The 17,904-nt window shown below is 39.9% G+C and overlaps 1 protein-coding gene across 1 annotated transcript in view; it reads left to right on the top strand.

Annotated features, from left to right (window-relative positions):
* Positions 1-2,616: 2,616 nt before the first annotated feature.
* Positions 2,617-17,904, top strand: part of ak5 (adenylate kinase 5) — a gene marked incomplete at its 5' end in the record, with an annotated part of 54,231 nt that continues 38,943 nt past the window's right edge. The window contains 5 exons of the mRNA XM_079172689.1: positions 2,617-2,676; positions 4,007-4,193; positions 7,123-7,290; positions 9,387-9,559; positions 14,631-14,744. Of these exons, the coding sequence (XP_079028815.1) occupies positions 2,617-2,676; positions 4,007-4,193; positions 7,123-7,290; positions 9,387-9,559; positions 14,631-14,744 (702 nt within the window). The remainder of the gene's footprint in view (positions 2,677-4,006; positions 4,194-7,122; positions 7,291-9,386; positions 9,560-14,630; positions 14,745-17,904) is intronic.

The following is a 17,904-nucleotide window of genomic DNA, read 5'->3' as shown; positions in this document are numbered from 1 at the left end:
ACTACATAAAATGTCTATTTTTATTGCTTTCTCAAACCTTATGCAGGGGAGAAATACAAACATAAATCACATATAGGCTACATGTAAATGCATGCAGAACCCAATACATTACATACATGATAGTTGTAAGTGAAAGCAAGAAACATTAATGAATAAATAAGAATGGAAAAAACTAGAGGATCATTCTTGAGCAAAAGTAGATACTTTTAGCTGACCTAGCCCCCATACCCCTATGCTTACTTGTTTAAATTATGAACGCTCACTGACAACAAAAACAAAAATGTGAAAAAAATACAAATATTACAATAAATTACGTATAAAATGTTGTTTTTTAATTAGATAAATATTGGTGGGTCATTCCTGATAAGATTGCCACGAGTGACTATAGAAGCTCTGTGTGGTTATCAGATGATCCAGCTTGTGCATGTGTGGCTTATCATTAAATGAACAGAGTTCTTGTAGGACGCGACACATTGATTTCAAAGCTAAAATCAAGAGAACCAAGGTCAAGATTATAACTAATAAGTGCATGTACGGGTTGCTTGAGAGGCACTTGATGGGATATCCTGAAAACAATTTTATGGACTGGCAAATTGGATTTCATGTGTTAATTGATTTTTACTGAAGCAAATATGAATTCATATTCCTGCAACGTCTCCATCCAGTTCCCTATAGACACACGTCTCCCTCAAGGTTTTTGCCTTACATTTTATTTCTGAACTGTTGCAGAGTTGGGGGGAACAAATTAACTTAATTTTTTACCTTGCGACTACCATTTAATGGGCACACGATGGCTTGTTCTGCATGTTTCCTTGTGGTATTATAATACATCTTGTTTGGAGTTGTGGTTTCTTTTAATAGTTTTGCAATATGTGGCAATTCATTTTTAAGTAAGACACTGAAGGGGTTACAGTACACAGATGACTGCATGTCTAATTCAGCCAATCATTGTTTGGCTTAAAAAGCAGATTTGTCATTGAGTGATGCTGACAGTTTTATATTCACATGCCCTCTCCAGTTAATTGGTTCGGGGCCCTCCTAATGAGAAGTGGCATGTACATCACGGGCACCAGATGTCAAATGTCATGTTACATCTGAAGGAGCTTATGTGTTTGAGAGCCCTGCAGTACAAGATGAAGCCATGAAAAAAACCTATCCTTCATGCAATTCTAATGTAACATTACAATGCAGCAAGTAGAAGGTCTGTTTCAAATTCAATTTTGACACACAGTGTCTTTCCAGGTCGTCCAACCACTTTAATCCTCCAGACTTCTCTTGCTGCTGCTGCTTTTTGACCTGCAGCGTCTCTCTCTCTACCTGTAGAGTGCTTATGATAATGGCCTTCTCCAAATGCATCACATTAGGAAATGAAAAAGCAAGGATAGCTCTTCAACAAAACAGTTCTGGGTTGCATAATTCTAATCATTATTCTATTTTCAATCCATAAATTAGCATTTTTCTGACTGTCAGGCTGTTTTGTCCTGCAGCAGTTACAGATTCTCTGCCTGAAATGTTATTTGGATGGATTGAGCCTCACTTTTTAATCCACAGATGTCACTGACCTAATCTAAAATTGGTCTCTAACCAAACAAAGGAGATTTACAGTAAAGTCAGCTGTCTTGTCAAGAGGATTAGTGGCTATAAGGATCAAATCCTATGTGACAAACCGGCCAATCAATGTGCCTATTCTTGTGTTGCCTAAAAAAAGCCCTGATCCAGTGGAATTGAACTGTAGGCCTGTGTGCTTACATGCATAGCCCAAAATAAAGATATACATTGTTACGCAAGTTAAGTGGTGACTTGCAGCCAAGCATACATCCAGCTATATTTATCTGCACTGACGGGTTTCATTGTTTCATTGTAAATACAAGTTATGAGAATGTGATTTAAGTCTCATTTGTTTTATTATGTGACTCTTATAACGGTGTTGAGCTTAAAGATTAATTATTGATCTGAGAAACATTAGCTTGACAAAAGAAATAATGAGCAAAATATATACAAAGAAGGACGACCATTGGAGTGTGTCTGAAAGCTCCGGAAACACAAATTCAGTGGACCTTGTGTTTAGATATTCGTGAAACTGGTTTAGCTTGAACTCTGCCCTCGTTGTTTTCTGATAAAGAAAACCCAAAATATATATTTTTTATTCCCAATCACCCCCTTAAAAACACCCATAAGGATAATAACTCCATTCATATTCTATAATTGTTTATCCAATGACTGTCCTGTGCGTTCCTGTATCACTATCACCCACAAGTTTCCAGGCTGAGTGTAACCGTGTGAAATACGCCTTGTGGAGGCGGTGCGCGCGTTAATTGGCACAGCGCGCAACCTCTGTGCCAACGTCAAGCCACACATGGTGTACGCTGGAAGCAGAGCGCTGTGGGAGGGAGGACGGACGAGCCACGCATCCGCATCACCGAAGAGGAGGGTGGCGCGGTGGCATCGCCTGCAGGAATCCAGTTGTAAAGTCCACTCACGAGGCAAAAATGCGCTGATGGTAAACCGTCTGGAGCCCAGTTGTTAACTAGAGAATACCTTGAGGCACTGAGACATCTGAAGAAGCAAAAACAAAGCTCCGGACAAGTTGTGATTTCACAGGAAATCCGACTGGACATGAATACCAACGATGCCAAGGAGTATCTCGCACGGCGGGAGATACCTCAACTATTTGAGGTGAGAGATGGCGTGAGCTTTGTGGGGATGAGATGATACGTGCAGATTTGACGCTGAGATTTCTGCGCAAAGATTCGTGTTACTTATCGATGCCAGAGTCAGAGTGACGGTAAAGATCTCTTTCTGATATGTAACACATCTTGTTCTGTCTGATGGAGGTTTAAACGAGGAGAGAAACGCTGCTGACTTGTCATTTTAAAAACTGCTTCAGTGTGTTGTTATAGTAATAATCGTACACAAACTGCAATTAAACCAAAAAGACAGTCCTCTCCTCCTCTGCATGATTTGAAATAAATTATTACAATTACTGGAGACTGCATTCTTTTATTTTGGCAATTCAAAATTAAAAGAACATTAAAAGTAATACATAATACATTTTTGAAGGAAATAATATGATATGACACTTGTAAAAAGAATAATAGTGAGACATTCGTGGTTGACAGAAACGAAAATACTACAAAATATGAGGTGCCTGGAAAATGAACTATGACTGAAATCTCTACAGGATTATTATACAATAAAGGGTAAAAAGTGCCATTAAAATATGATGAAGACAGACAGCACATACTCTCAATTAAGCAGCTAGACACAAATACAAGTATCACTTATTTCCCTGAGGGGATAGTAAATTAGCTAATTCACTTAATTCAACTCAATCCTAAGTGAAGTGCGGCTAATGTATGCAAGCAATCACTGCTTGTTTATTGACAGCCAGTTAAAATGACACTGAGCAGTGAAGTGACACATTATCATCATCATCATAACTGCACTGTGATTTTACTGCTTCTCACATGAACATGTCATCATTATCAGCTAAATAAGCACGTACAATTGTTTTCAGTTGGGAGAAGCTTTAATTGTGTTTTCATGCTGCTGCTGCTGCTGCTGCTGCTGCTGGTGGGAGTTGTCAGTGGGGAGGGTGGAGATGAAGTAGGAAGTCCCAGAGGAAGGTATTGTTTTAAAACATTCAGGGTCGAGGGGGTAAATGTCACACAAACACACACTTTACTTGTGTTCTGGCTCGGAATTCGTTCTCACAGTCATCGCAGTGGTTGGCTTTCCTCCTCGACAATATCAGCCTGACAAATAAACACAGGAGTCTGATGACCTGAATCCAATTTCACGGGCTTCTGACAAAATGAGATGTTTTGTTCCCCCGATGGAGCCGGGCCAAGCCAAGGCATCCAGATCTGCACTTCAAAACTTCTCCTCATTAAAAGGCGGGCTAATCACTGCCGCCACGCTGTCAGAGAACAACACATTATAACACAGACGTAGAGATGCCAGAACAAACATCTCCCTCATGTTCTCCCTCCAATGTTTTTTCCAGAGCCTGCTGACAGGCTTGATGTATTACCGGCCCGACGACCCCATCGACTACTTGGAGGGCTGTCTGAAGAAAGCCAGGGAACTCGGAGGACCAGACAAAGTGCGGTGGGATACCTTTGTGGGCCAGGAGAAGAAGTCTCTTCCTCCTCTCAACGGCGGGCAATCACGCAGGTCCCTCTTTAGAAATGGTGAGCAGGGAATGCTGACTGTAAAGTACACTGAAGCACTTAAGAGCCGAGACCAACAGTGAATTCATCGATAGTCGATTCATCTGCAACAATTCTGATAACCAAATAATCGTTTACATTGTGATTCAAGCAAAAAAGCAGATACTAGCCTCTTAAATGTGAAGATAGAAAATGTAATATCAGAACATTTAATATCTTTGGGAACTGTTCTTACCAACAAAGGGCATTTAAAGGCGTCATATCAGGCTCTAGAACTATTTTATGTCAATTTTTATGTCAGCCCTGTGAAAGAATGAATTCATTGATTAATTGAGAAAGTGAAATATTTCCACAGATTCATCAAAAATGAACACCATCATTATTTGCAGCCCCGACACACATCTAATTCTACACATTGCAACTCATTTTGGGTTTTTTATTCTGAATTAGAGGCAGAGAAAAAGCTGTTAGAAGCCAAAATATATATCTTTTGACTTCTTTGCCAGATGCTGGCAGCAGAACATCTTCCTCTCCTGCACAATCACAACTGGCTCCCTGTTTAAACAGGATGGGTGTTGACATTTCATTCGCCCCATTGTAGAAACATTGTTGAAACTGTTGTGCAACTCTTGGAAATAGCAACAACTTTTAGATTGTTATGAAATAGGAAACTTTTTTTTTTTGCAGCTACTGCGCAAAGTGCAGCTGTATGCATCGATACTCTCGGATAGATTTAGTTTCCAAAAAGTGCAGGAAGCATTTGTTGAGACACCAGAGCGCCCACAAACACACCGTAGTAAAAAGTTTAAAAGCAACCACTGCTGCTGCTCCCAAACCTGTCAAACTGACATGTTCAAAAACAGAATCAAGTGTGCAGATCTCTGCCTTGAACATGCCTGTGCTGCCTTCACTGTTACAGTGCAGTAAAAGACAGTTGAACTTGTGTACAGTAGTTAACCATTCACATGAGAGGGAATACCAAACAGCTCCCCATTCATCACTTATCTGAGCTGTGGACCTACCAATGCAGGAAAATGCAAAACCTATTTTGAATTTGCAGAGCAAAGTTGACGATGGCTGTCATATGATAATGACTTTTCCTGTTTGCACTGTTTTATTATCTCAGCCAGGAGTCGTGTGTGTGTGTGTGTGTGTGTGTGTGTGTGTGTGTGTGTGTGTGTGTGTGTGTGTGTGTGTTTGTGTGTGTGTGTGTACGTGCGCACCTCTGATCTGTCTACGACTGATCTCACAAACTGCTGCACCAAACTGCATACAATTTTTGGGTACTCACATGCTCAAGGACCTCTCATGGTTTTTCCTGTTTGATACTGCCATTGATTGACTGCTGACTCCAAACTTACTAGTCTTAACCAGCCCTTGACCGGTAGCGGCCACAAGTGAAACACAGTGGAGGTTAAACAGTTTGCTCAATTTTATTGTTTTGGACGGTATGTTTGGCTATCAGCTCACAGAACTACCCGTACACACACTGCTGACTGCATTGCCACCGCTCAGCTGCTGCCCTGCAGCAAGAGACATAGTTATTCTGTGCCTTTTTATTGGGCATCGGCCTTACATTTACAGGTGTATTGTCGGAAAAAATTGACTTGAAGCCTAAATAAACATTTAAAGTCACGGTTACGCCCGTGAGACGAAGCAGAGCCGCTGCAGACATTGATTCAAATGAGAGTGTATCTGTTGTGTGAGACGTGCGAGTGAAAAACACGTCTGATACACTTGCAGTCTAGAAGGGGGTTTAACCAATATTGGGTTGTGTGCATTTAATCAAACATTACAGCAGTGGTTGATGCAGACACACCTGGCAGAGATACTCAACTGAGTGCACCTTTCTACTGTATAGTTAGGTCTACTGTATATTCAAACTTCTTTGTTTAATGGGTGAGAGAGTGACAGCAATGAGCACAGCACAGTAACTACCATGATAGAATAAAGTTACGTTTGTGTGGTTAAAAAAAGCCATCTTTAAGCTTACAGGCACGTCACTCACAGCAATAATGCAGACGTGAACAGATATTGTTTTTAAACAACTTCACAGAGAAGGAGAGTTCAGGGCCGACTGCTTTGAGAAATTCTGATTTAGCCCAATTAGATGCCTGAAAGATGCCAGCTGCAGTGTTTAGCTGCTGGGAACTGCAACCTAATCAGGGATAGAGATTCCTGTGTCCCACAATTCCCCTCTTAGCTAAAAGCTGAAGCTCAAATCTACCATGTTTCAAAACATTTGCTGGAAGGGGAAGCTGCGCTCGCCTCCTAAATGATTCCAATCTTGGCCTGATTGACGTTTTAGTGTGTAAGACATGTTAAAAGGACAAAGGTAAGCCTTTGGATTCAGGCGGGGGAGCATACATTTCTATTCGCAACATTCTTTGTGTTTTTCTGAAATGTTCCTGTGAAAGAGCATCTCTGTTCCCTTCAATTAAAAAAAAAATCTATTTCCATCCCTGAGACATGTATTGTCATCAGTGAAAATGCATGATCAATACCATTCTCTCGCTTATAGTACAGTGTAAAGAGATGATATTGGTTCTGCATGTAAATGAAAGCAGCTCTGCTCCCTTGTAATAGCATGCAGTGATGATTTATTTGTTAAATGTGTTATAATCAATGCCTTCATCACCAGAGACAGCTGTATAATTTTCAACCTGAATAGAGCATTGAATTCATCACACTAAGATGGTTTCAGCTCAAATTTACTGTTTGATTGTTAACACAGACATGACTTGTTTTTATTTTTTTTTGTGCTGAAATGTGATTTGCAACTTTAAAGTGACTGACGGAACATAATTATGATAATTAAGATAGTTTGATAGTAAACTTCAGGCTTTTGAAAAAAAATCATCAACACTCCAGACAAAAGCAGACAAATTGTTTCTCATCTATACCTCTGTATGTGTGTGTGTGTGTGTGTGTGTGTGTGTGTGTGTTACAGTGATGCCCGACAGTCCCAATTTCCCCTACAGACGGTATGACCGCCTCCCTCCCATCAGCCAGTTTTCCATCGAGAGCGACTCGGACCTGTCGGAGACGGCGGAGCTCATAGACGAGTACGAGGTGTTTGATCCATCCAGACCGCGACCAAAAGTCATCCTCGTCATCGGTAAAGGACCTGTGCACCCGACCAAAACACAGACATTAAAGCTAGAAACATCCGTGACCTTACACGGCACAAGCGTAAGGACGTTTTGAGGCAAAAATGTTTCCTCATCTGATGTTATAGATTTGAAGTTGCTCATGTGGATTCCTGCTGACTCATGTTTTCCATTAGATAAGACATGTCGGTAAAGATCCTTTCATGTGTAAACAGATGGACACTCTAACCAGTGTCTCTTTAATGCTTCTGGTGAAAGCTTTATCCATTTATATAAAAGGCTCAACAAATATACAAAGTTTATATTTGCCTCGTTGATGATCTAAAAATAAATGGCCTGGATGGGAATCTAGCCGGGGAGTGCGTGTGTGTGTGTGTGTGTGTGTGTGTGTGTGTGTGTGTGTGTGCACTAGCTGTGTGTTTTTCCTGGTATTTTAAAAAGTAGGTCCCGCCTCTCTCTGTTGGTATCAGCGGGGTAGATCTCGTTGCATGTCACTGACTGCAGACACTCACGCTCTCCTAATCTGATTTCCTTGATGGATCTGCATTAACCTGTTAAATAGATTCATTATTCTTATGAATTAAGCACAGCAGCTGCACAATGAGAGTAATGACACTATGCTATTTATAAACCCTCTTTAAAATAGTTTATTTAAGGTTTTAAATAAGCAATAAAGAGACTTCGATGTCTGTTAAAAGCTTTTAAAAACGTCCTGACAGCCCTTCTGCCGCAGTATGTTTTGATTTTTGGCGTGTACCCGGGATGTTCGCTCCCTCTGTGGTGTGGTTGATGGTTATTTGTCCTCGCAGCACAAAGCCAGCTCCTATCTCGTCTCTGTGCGCACATTGTGCCCTGTTTTAAAAGGAAACCAGGATGGCAGCAGCTGTCATCTCTGTGGAGGATCATGGCAAATGCTATGTCAGGTTTGCAGGGATAGAGAGACGGACTGACAAAAACACGTGTGGTCAGGAGGAGGCTGGGTCCAACATTACGAAATACTCAGATGTAAGATAAAAGTGCATATTTGCTGAATACATATTAGAGTATCTCTCTGATCCTCCCGCCCCTTCTCTCTCCTGCAAAACGTTCACTTTATCTTTTCTAATACACAACGTGACAAGAATAATTTGTTAACTTTATGGGCCTTTTTCATAAGACAAAATGATCATAGAAGAAGAAAATCAGGTCCAGTTAATATCGTGTGCAACAGCTCATAATGCTTACTTACATCACCCCCAAAATGACCGTTTGTATATCAATTACTCACCCCGTGTTACCTTGAATTCTGGAAGGAAACGTGGATTTTCTCGCATGCCTCCACTGGGAACAAAGAATCAAAAAACGGAGAAAAGTTTTGATATACATTTATTGGGTGAAATATTACTTAAAACTGAAATAAGCTATAACGTTATAAGTTGCACCTGTGCACGTTGACACTATTATTTCTCTTATTACACAATTATGAGCATCACTTATTACAGCTCGTATAGTATGTCTTTCTTGTATCTGTAAGATACTATCGCAAATGACTCGATGGGCAACTTAATTCCAAAATATCAACTTTTTGTGTTTTCTTTTTTTTCTTTTGGAGGAATTATTATAATTTTATGTGTACAATTTGGTTGCACTAAAATGTTAAGAAAAGGGCATATATTCATAATGATGTTCTACCAAACTATCCAGCATCAAGCTAAGAGCTATCCTCTCCTGTTGTCGCTCCTCTGAACATCCTTGCTCCTGTTGAAATATAGAGATTGTAAAGAAAACGATTTGGTAGCAAATGTAGGAGGTTCACACATACCTGTTTCTCTCATCCACCCCCACATGCCCTTCTCCCCCGCAAAACACACACAGGCAGCAACACACAGTCACGCAGAGAGACACACGTAGTCACAAATATGCAAACACAAGCAGAGCCACGCACACACACACACACACACACACACACACAAAGTCTCACATAGTCTGTGTTTCTCTCACAAATACACACATGCGCCCACGCTAACACACCCACACACACAGTGTTTCACACTCACACAGATACATTTTCACACAGATGACAAACTCTCTCCCAAAACATCAACAGCCTTCTCTCTGTGCCTAGGTGGCCCCGGCAGCGGCAAGGGAACACAGAGCCTGAAGATTGCCGAGCGCTATGGCTTCCAGTACATGTCCGTGGGCGAGCTGCTGAGGAAGAAGATGATCCACAACGCCACCAGCAACAGAAAGTGGAGCCTGATCGCTAAAATCATCACCAACGGAGAGCTGGCACCACAGGTAGCAGAGAAACAGAGAAAGTGTGTGTGTGTGTGTGTGTGTGTAAAATATGAGAGGAGTGTCCAGTCACTAGCAGGTCATTATCACAGTGTGCATGTAAGAAGGGACTAATTAGCAGCATGTGTGCTGCAGAGAGGGACGCTTCTCTGTCTTATTAGCATCCTTGTTTTCAAGATAATGACTCTGCTTGGGGAAGAAAATGAGCACAGACCCCCTGTGGCTATTTGTGCTTTAAGTCATTCAAACACTGTGTACGAAACGTACATGATGCCTAATACACTTCCCAGATCAATATATGTATGAAATTAAGACTACGAGGTTGATTTTTGAAGAAAAAACATACATTTTTCTTTCATCCACACAGCCATTGGTTTTAGGTAACTTCAGTATAAAAAGGAAACATGCAGGGAGACTTGATTGCATTGACTTCATAATTTAAAAAAAGAAATCATTTCCTCAAAGAATGATTATCAACACATGGTGATGCAGATGGATTTAAGACTCATAATCTGAGGTGAACAATTAAAGGGATGGTTTGGATTTTTTGCAGTGGGGTTGCATGAGATACTTATCCACAGTCAGTGTATTATCTACAGGAGGCGGTGATTGGCACGCTCACAGTTTTGAGAAACGGAGAGAATTACCAGCACGGGAGCAAAGCGATGTACAGCTGTGAACGGTGGTAGCAGGAAAACTATTTTAGCCACCTAAAAGAAAATCAATAACAGTTTAAGTGTCACATTGCTTTGTTCCCCTCAAGGTGCTCTTGCTAACTTTTCCCAGGGTTTTCAACTGTACCAAGGCCTTCCTCAGTGAATGGAGCTGGTCCACGTGGTTGTAAGAATGGTCTTTGGTATTGGATGACAACAAGTAGATAAAGAATGCAATGTTTTTGTTGGAGGCGCATTAAATTCACCATTAACAATAGTTTTCTAAATGTTTACACACAACACGTTAGATAACTTTCACAAAAAATACAGATGAAATATTTGCTGTGATGGATTTGATATGATGGATGGCATAACAAACGCAAATTTCAAATCCAGCTTTATTTTACTCGTCTCCTGAAATGAACAGACCCTGGTGGCTGTCAGGAACGAAATAAGAGTGATAACAAACTTTAGCTGTAGTGCACTTTTAAAAATTCTGTCACAAATTGCCTCACAGGACAACAGATACAAAAAAAACATGTGACGAATCAAAGAGGAAGAGGTCCAATCAGACTTCAGCAGAGACTTGTTACAAGTATATATGGGCACAAAAGCTTACAAATGTACGCTGCAGCCAGAACATGGAAGATAAGAATTCAGTCTAAAACTTAAAAAATTATTATTATTTCAAGTATACATGATTGTAAATTGGCTCAACGATGCAAAACCACCTCCTTGGTCCCATATGTCCCTCTACCAATTCATCCTGGTCATAGGCACATTTAACGTAAAGACTTTGTAAGCCTCTTTTTGCGTGAGAGTGTTTAGTGTTATATAATATATAACTCTGTCATGGATGGCCCTGTGTAGAGTCATGGGTCAAGTATGTCACTGATGCTACTTTGGTTGGAGGTTTGGTTGTCATGATAAACACACTTTTAACCTATGAGCTTAAAGGCATTTCTCAAGAATGTATCTTATATATGAACAGATTTTAGAGAAGTGATTCTGGTTGTCTGGTTACATTTTGAATAATGAAAACCCCTGAGAGAGGGGTCTTCATACATGATGAGTTGGTGATGCAGCGGGGTGTAAGGCAGTAACACCAACACCAAGCCCCCACCTGCTTAGTGACTGCCAGTTCTTTGCTCGCGTCTCCTTGTGAATTATCTTTAATAACTGCCCACCTCTTCATTTATCATCCTAAAGACATATCAGATATGATGAAGTGACTTATGTGTCTGTTGAGCATTTCATCTCCTGCTATTGATAGTTTAGCAAAGCAGAGGAGAATTTGGTTTCATAATGATGAATGTAGTATGTAGTGATGAGAGGAAAAGGCAAAAGGCAAAAATACTTCTGTGTATGAGTGTTGCAGAAGCTTTAAGGTGGAGCCCTGATGACAGCGGTGCTGGTGTAAACATTGTTTTATGATGTGTTGAGTGACATATTACTGATTCACAGCTTGTTGTTTTAGTGCAGGTTACATAGATTTTACTCTCCCCTTTATACCATATGACCCAAAAGGATTCATCAATCATCAGTTTGAGTGGATGTCAATATGTCTGTCAATAGTAAGAAAGCCTGGATGTTCCCTTTGAGAATGATGTTCATAAGAATAAACCAAAGGAATAGTTTGACATTTCCTACTGAGAGTTAGATGGGAAGATCAATAATCTCTGTCTGTTTAATATGAAACTACCGAGGGGAGACGTTCAGCTTGACTTGACATAAAGACCAGAAACAGGGTGAAACAAACACCCTGGCGAGAAATAATCCTCCCATAAAACCACAACTTGTCTTTTTACATGTCAGTTTTTGTACAGATTTAACAAACAAGATATAAAGTGTTGATTGGTGAGCTTTACAGGTGCAGGTAGGTGGATATTGTAAGTAAGTAAGTAAGATTTATTTATAAAGCGCTTTGTCACAGACATAAGTCACAAAGTGCTTAACGGGGGCAGAATAACAAACATAAACAACACAATGTGACCATATAAGGGCCATATATTCTGCCTTTGGACTGAGCCAAGCTAGCTGCTTCTGTTTACTGTCTTTATGCTCAGCTAACCGGCTTCATATTAAGCATACAAACATGAGAGTGGTGACAATCTTTTTACCTAATTTCCCAACTATTCCTTTAAACACATATTTCTATAATTTAAAATGTTTCTTTCTGAAAGTAGACTGGAAAAAAAGACATCCATGCGTCTCTTCTTGTAGCCTGGAGGTTCTGTAACTGTGCTCAGCTGTGCAGTCTCTCAAGTGCTGCAAATCATTCGAAATCCAGCAAACACACAGAAATACATCACGGACACTCTGCCAACTGCTACATTAACTTGAAGTTCTTGCTATTTGTCTGTAACCCACTGGAAGGTCATGTGACTCAGTATTTATCTGCACTTGTTCCCTCAGAAATCCCACAGGTCTCAACACAAGAGGACCTTGGATTTGTGACTGTCTGGTCTAAAATTAAAGACTATTAGTACATACATATCCGCAGACTGTGGAAAAATGTCATGTTGAGATGGTTCAGCAGGATCCACTGCCTTGTAAAAAGTAATCTAAAGACCCAATTATACCCTTTAAAATTACAGTTGTTGAATTTTAGTACTACACACAGTGTAACGAAGCCTGTGTGCTAATTCCATACTAGATACTACATGTATATACTGTAATATGCTAAACCAATTGCTGCAGCAGCAGTTAGTGTACCTGCATGAAGTTAATGTACTTTAACATATTGCAATTACAGGAAATAATATAGTAAGTGCACCAGTGGACATCAATCAAATTACAATTTTGGAAAAACAATTAAACTTCACAAAGAGAAAGTAAAATGTTTTTTTTCAAAGATCTATTAATTATTATTTAGCTTTTGCTGTCTCTCTACCACCAGCAATTCATCTTTGAGAATTGGACTGTTTTTGAGGCTCATTTGCATAGAATGGGGACAATACTGCACCAAATGTATGCATATTATGTAATTTAAATGTGTGCAAATAGCACAGGAGAGCCGAGTCACTATTTGTTTGGCAGCTAAGTTATGGGTGCATTTCATTCATTTCATCGCTTTGAGAATTACTTTCTTTTTGTTTTATTTGTGCAGATTTAGCGGCTGTAAAAGCCGGTTAATCCCTCTGTGAATTCACCACTGAGGGATTACCAGTAAAAATTCTGTGGAGTAAAAAAGTAGTGTCAAGAGCATGTACCCTGCTTTTTAATAAAATCCCACAATGTATTGTGTCACATTTGTTAGACTGTTCAATATAGAGTTTAGGACCCTTCTAGGGACCGGCATTGGAAATAAGCAGGATAGCTATAAATGCTGTGATACAGTGCATTGGAAAATTCTTGTGCGATTCTCCATGTATGTTGTATTCGTCCCTACCAAATAAATAGGAAATGAATGAATTAACTACAGTGTTTATTATATAGGGAGAAGTGAATGAAAAATGTTGGATGCAACTTTGGTGATGATTCTGTCCAGCTACTGTATGTTTGCTGCTATAGTGCTATAAATAGATCGGCACTTTGGTGGTCAGAGATGATTGTTTGCCTAGCATTCCTGTGAGAGCTCAGGAATCAAGCCATGCAGTGGATCAGAAGGGCTTTTCTCAGTTAAGCTTTTCTCATTTTACCTTACACTACATTAATCTGTTCGATGGAGTCTAGAAGAGCTTTAATCTCTGTGTAGTCTGTCGCGCTGCTGCTTCTATTCTGTGTGTGGCGGGAAAGTAAACGTCTGTGTTACTCAGCGTTCGCTACGGATGTTATTTTTAGATCCGAGCGTTGCTCATGTATCTCTGTCATATCGTATGATGCATTCAGCTCGAGGACATACATTAGAACACGTTGACCTCCGGGCACGAGGAAGTAATTGATGCTAAACGATGCTGGCACTCTGTGGCCTCAGGTGCAATGAAGCCACATTCAGATATATTAAAGTACAATTGGATAAACAAATGAATTATATTGTGGAATTCTCCGATGTGTTGTCGTAGTTTTCCATTTACCTTCTTTATGACTCTGAATCAGCTACTCATTATTCATTATCAAAGGGTTTTAACTAATCTACAACCTTGATGAATCTGGGAATTGCTACAGTAAACTCACCTCCTCCATCAAACTCCTGCTCGAAAAGCAGATTCTAATTACAACAATAAACTTCTTTGCTTTATAATTCGTAGCCGAAATGTCCTGTGACAACCAGTTGCTCATTTAGAGAACTGCCCACATTGTTAAGCATTTAAAATGGCATGAAGTAAAGTGAAATGTGAGTCAGGAAAGACAGAATTTCAATCAACAGTTATTTGTATTGTTGGAAAATCCAATTAATCCCCTGCCAGTAATTGTCTTGTTTATTGCTCTTTTGACATTTACATGTAATTATGAATCCTGTTGCTGTCGCTGTTTTCCAGGAGACAACAATAACTGAGATAAAGCAGAAGATCATGAAGATCCCAGATGCCAATGGTATCGTCATAGATGGGTTCCCTCGAGACGTGGGACAGGCCTTGTCCTTTGAAGACCAGGTGAGTTCAGGTTTATTCAAAAACAGAGGATTAACTCTTACATCTTCATACTTTGCCCGGAGTCCATACTAAGTTATCTTTACGTTACATCGGTGAGTGCTGCAGCTTTCCAGATGCTCGCTGACATCGTTAATATTTAGATTTAATAACGTTTTTGATTTTGATTTTTTGTTTTGTTTTGGCCAAGAATGTTGAATATCTTCTTCAGTCCTCGACTCTTGACCTCATCTGCAATCTGCAGACCCATCCTATCAGCAATCATTTCAATTGCACATGATAGCAGCCACCATTAATGTGCCATTTAGAAACATTCTTCAACAGCATATGGAGCAGCTGGCCGTCACATTTAGTGCAGACTATGTGGAACAACAATTTGTGCTGAGTTTAAGACCGGTTTTCAAGACTTCACCCGAGATAGATAACAATGTTCACTCTCAACAAGTTTCAGAGTCCAACACACACAATGAGCTATTCAGGTGGCCTCTGCTACGAACCAAATATGTAAATGAGTTGGTCGCACACCACCGCCAGAGTTTGGTCTATTTGATATCAGATGCTGCACAGCGCCTCGGGTTCCCTGTCAGGGAATTTAAACTCTTTGATAAGTTGTAAATATTGAATCAGTTTTAAAGTTTATCCAAAAAGTTTAGTTTTATATAACTGATGACTGTACATTTAGAATGTATGGAGCAATGCACCTTTATTGTTTCATTCTCTCACTGATATATTGACTCTATAGTGTTATTGGCTGGATATTATTTGCATCTGAAATATGAGCTATAAATCAGTCAGTGTGCTTGCAACGTCAGGTGGAAGGTTTGATTTTGTCTACTGTGTAATATTTCCTGCAAGCATTGACTTACACCTCACGGTGTTCATGCTCACAAGGCCTGAAGCACACGTGTTTCAGCTGCTGCTGCTCACGTATTCAACAGTGAAACATTGGTTTTCCATTCCGCTGTCCAGTCAATGCTCAGTGATCCTGAAGGTAGTGGCACACTGAGCAAGGACTCCACCCTTTGACCGGCAGACTGGCTCACAATCTGTGTTGTCAAACCTCTTCTGAAGTGTCCCAGAGCAAGCCTTGAAATACCTAACAGCTGCCTAATTGACCTCAGGATCAATAAAGCATCACCTGCCAGTTTGGCAAAACATGAAAAAGGAGTTAAATTAAGAGTCAGGTCCTGTAAATAAGCAACGCAAGGACGATAAACGAGGACTGGCTGTTGTACAAAATGTTAAACAGTGTTTTTGTCTAAGCTGGAGCCCCACTAAGTGAAATGTATCTTTTAAAGTTGAGTGGTCCATTATGTGACACAACGGTCGATTGCTTTTACAAAGATTGATTATCTTCAGCACATTTGAACTCACTTAACATTCATCAACTTTTAAATGAGCACTAAATGACTCTTGGAGTGGTTGGGGAATGGATTGGGGTCTATCAGCTCAGCGTGAATTAAGATTGACTTTATGATCTGGTCATTTCAGCTGCATTACAGGGAACGACAGAGAAGGCCATTAGGGTCTCAAGTCCCATTAAGACAGGAATCACAGTCCAGGAGGTGAATATGTTCTCTGCTCCAGAGTTAGTCAGAGTGGTGCGTGATTCATGAGAAGTCGCCGTTCTCATATTATTATTTAGTTTGGTTTTAAATATCATATTACTGATTAGTGTGAGTGAAACGAGAGATTGTCTTTGTATTCCATTCCCTCCATCATTGCATTGACTTTCTGTGTAATTATAGCTCCCAAATTACTGAATTAGTGATTGCTTTTCTCACAAGATTTGCTGGAATGTTTGTTGTTTTTGTGTTTGCGATAAATTGCTGAACTATTCAAGTACGATTTTTTTTTTAAATGATGATTCTTTTAAGAATGTATTGATATGTTGATGTGACAGACATTTATGATTTGGGCTGTTTGTTCTGCTAACGTGTGCAGTTAACTAGCGAGGATGTTGAACTTACATCTGAGTTTTTTCCCCCTTAAATTCAGTCTGTAAGGTAAACTTAGTGCTTCTTCCCTCACTTTGTAGCACTGCCTTAAAGCCTTAGTTTTAAGACATTTTAGAATCTCTGTTCAAATAAGGTTTTAATTGTCTTGTTGGCTTTTAATAAATATTAAAAAAAACTAATAAGGTAAATTAATGAATCAGGATGAGCCACACTTTTGAGTTGTGGTTCATTAAGTCAGATTCATCCACTGCAGGCATGATGGAGATTAGCATCAACACTCTTTAAATCCTGCAATTAAATGCTGTTTCCTTTGTGCATATTTATTTAGGTTTCCTTCAATCAAATAGGTGTGGTGGGTCTATCTTTCTTGACAAATTGCTAAAAATGCATTAGTGTGGGTCGGAAATGAGAGCCTCAGTGCCCCATGATTACCAAAATGCTGTTAAAGAGGATAAAAAAAACTAAGACGGACCTATAATTTGGGGCGTTTAAAACTGTCACCATAAAAGCTTTTGGCAGCCCCAGTACACCAACATCAACAGCAGATTTTAAATTAATTTATTGGCGATTAAGATGGACATTATTTAACTACTGTAACTAATTCTTCTATTTCTTTACTTTCATTTCCTTTACATAACAAGTGAGCATCAATTTCCTCCACATTTGTGTATGTTTGTATTAGAAACGGTCCTCTAATCTGAATCATCCTGGCCTACCTGATCTATTGCAAAGCAAACTGATTCAGGCATTGTGTCTGGTTTCTTCGGCTCATAACACTAACCACTGTGGACGGCTAACCTTCTCTCGTGTTTTGGTTAAAGTCTCTCGTCTCTCCTGTAATTGTTGTATTCTCTCCCTCTTTTTGTAAAGAGACCAAGTCTAATGAGCTCTTGTAATGTGGTTTCTGGTGTCTCAAGGTCCGCCTCGTCTGACAGCAGATTCCACTTAGTGCATGTTTTCTGTCTGAAAGCTGCACGAGGAACCCGGGCGAAGAAACAAGATGCTATGTGGGGCTGGCTCATGTACAGAGAGAGGGGTTTCTAAACAGACAATACTCACACAATCACGCACCCCACTTCTCATTGATAGGACTCACAAATTGAGAAATGACTACGGTTATTATCAGACACTCCAGCTGTTTCAAACATGGAGCAGATCAGATGTGATTACCTTCCCTTCGGCGTCTCCACATCAGCTGAGGCTGT

Source organism: Pholis gunnellus (assembly GCF_910591455.1).
Source record: "Pholis gunnellus genome assembly, chromosome: 14".
Taxonomy (NCBI): Eukaryota; Metazoa; Chordata; class Actinopteri; order Perciformes; family Pholidae; genus Pholis; species Pholis gunnellus.
The sequence above is the reverse complement of the archived record's forward strand: the minus strand, read 5'-3'. Positions and strand labels throughout refer to the sequence as shown.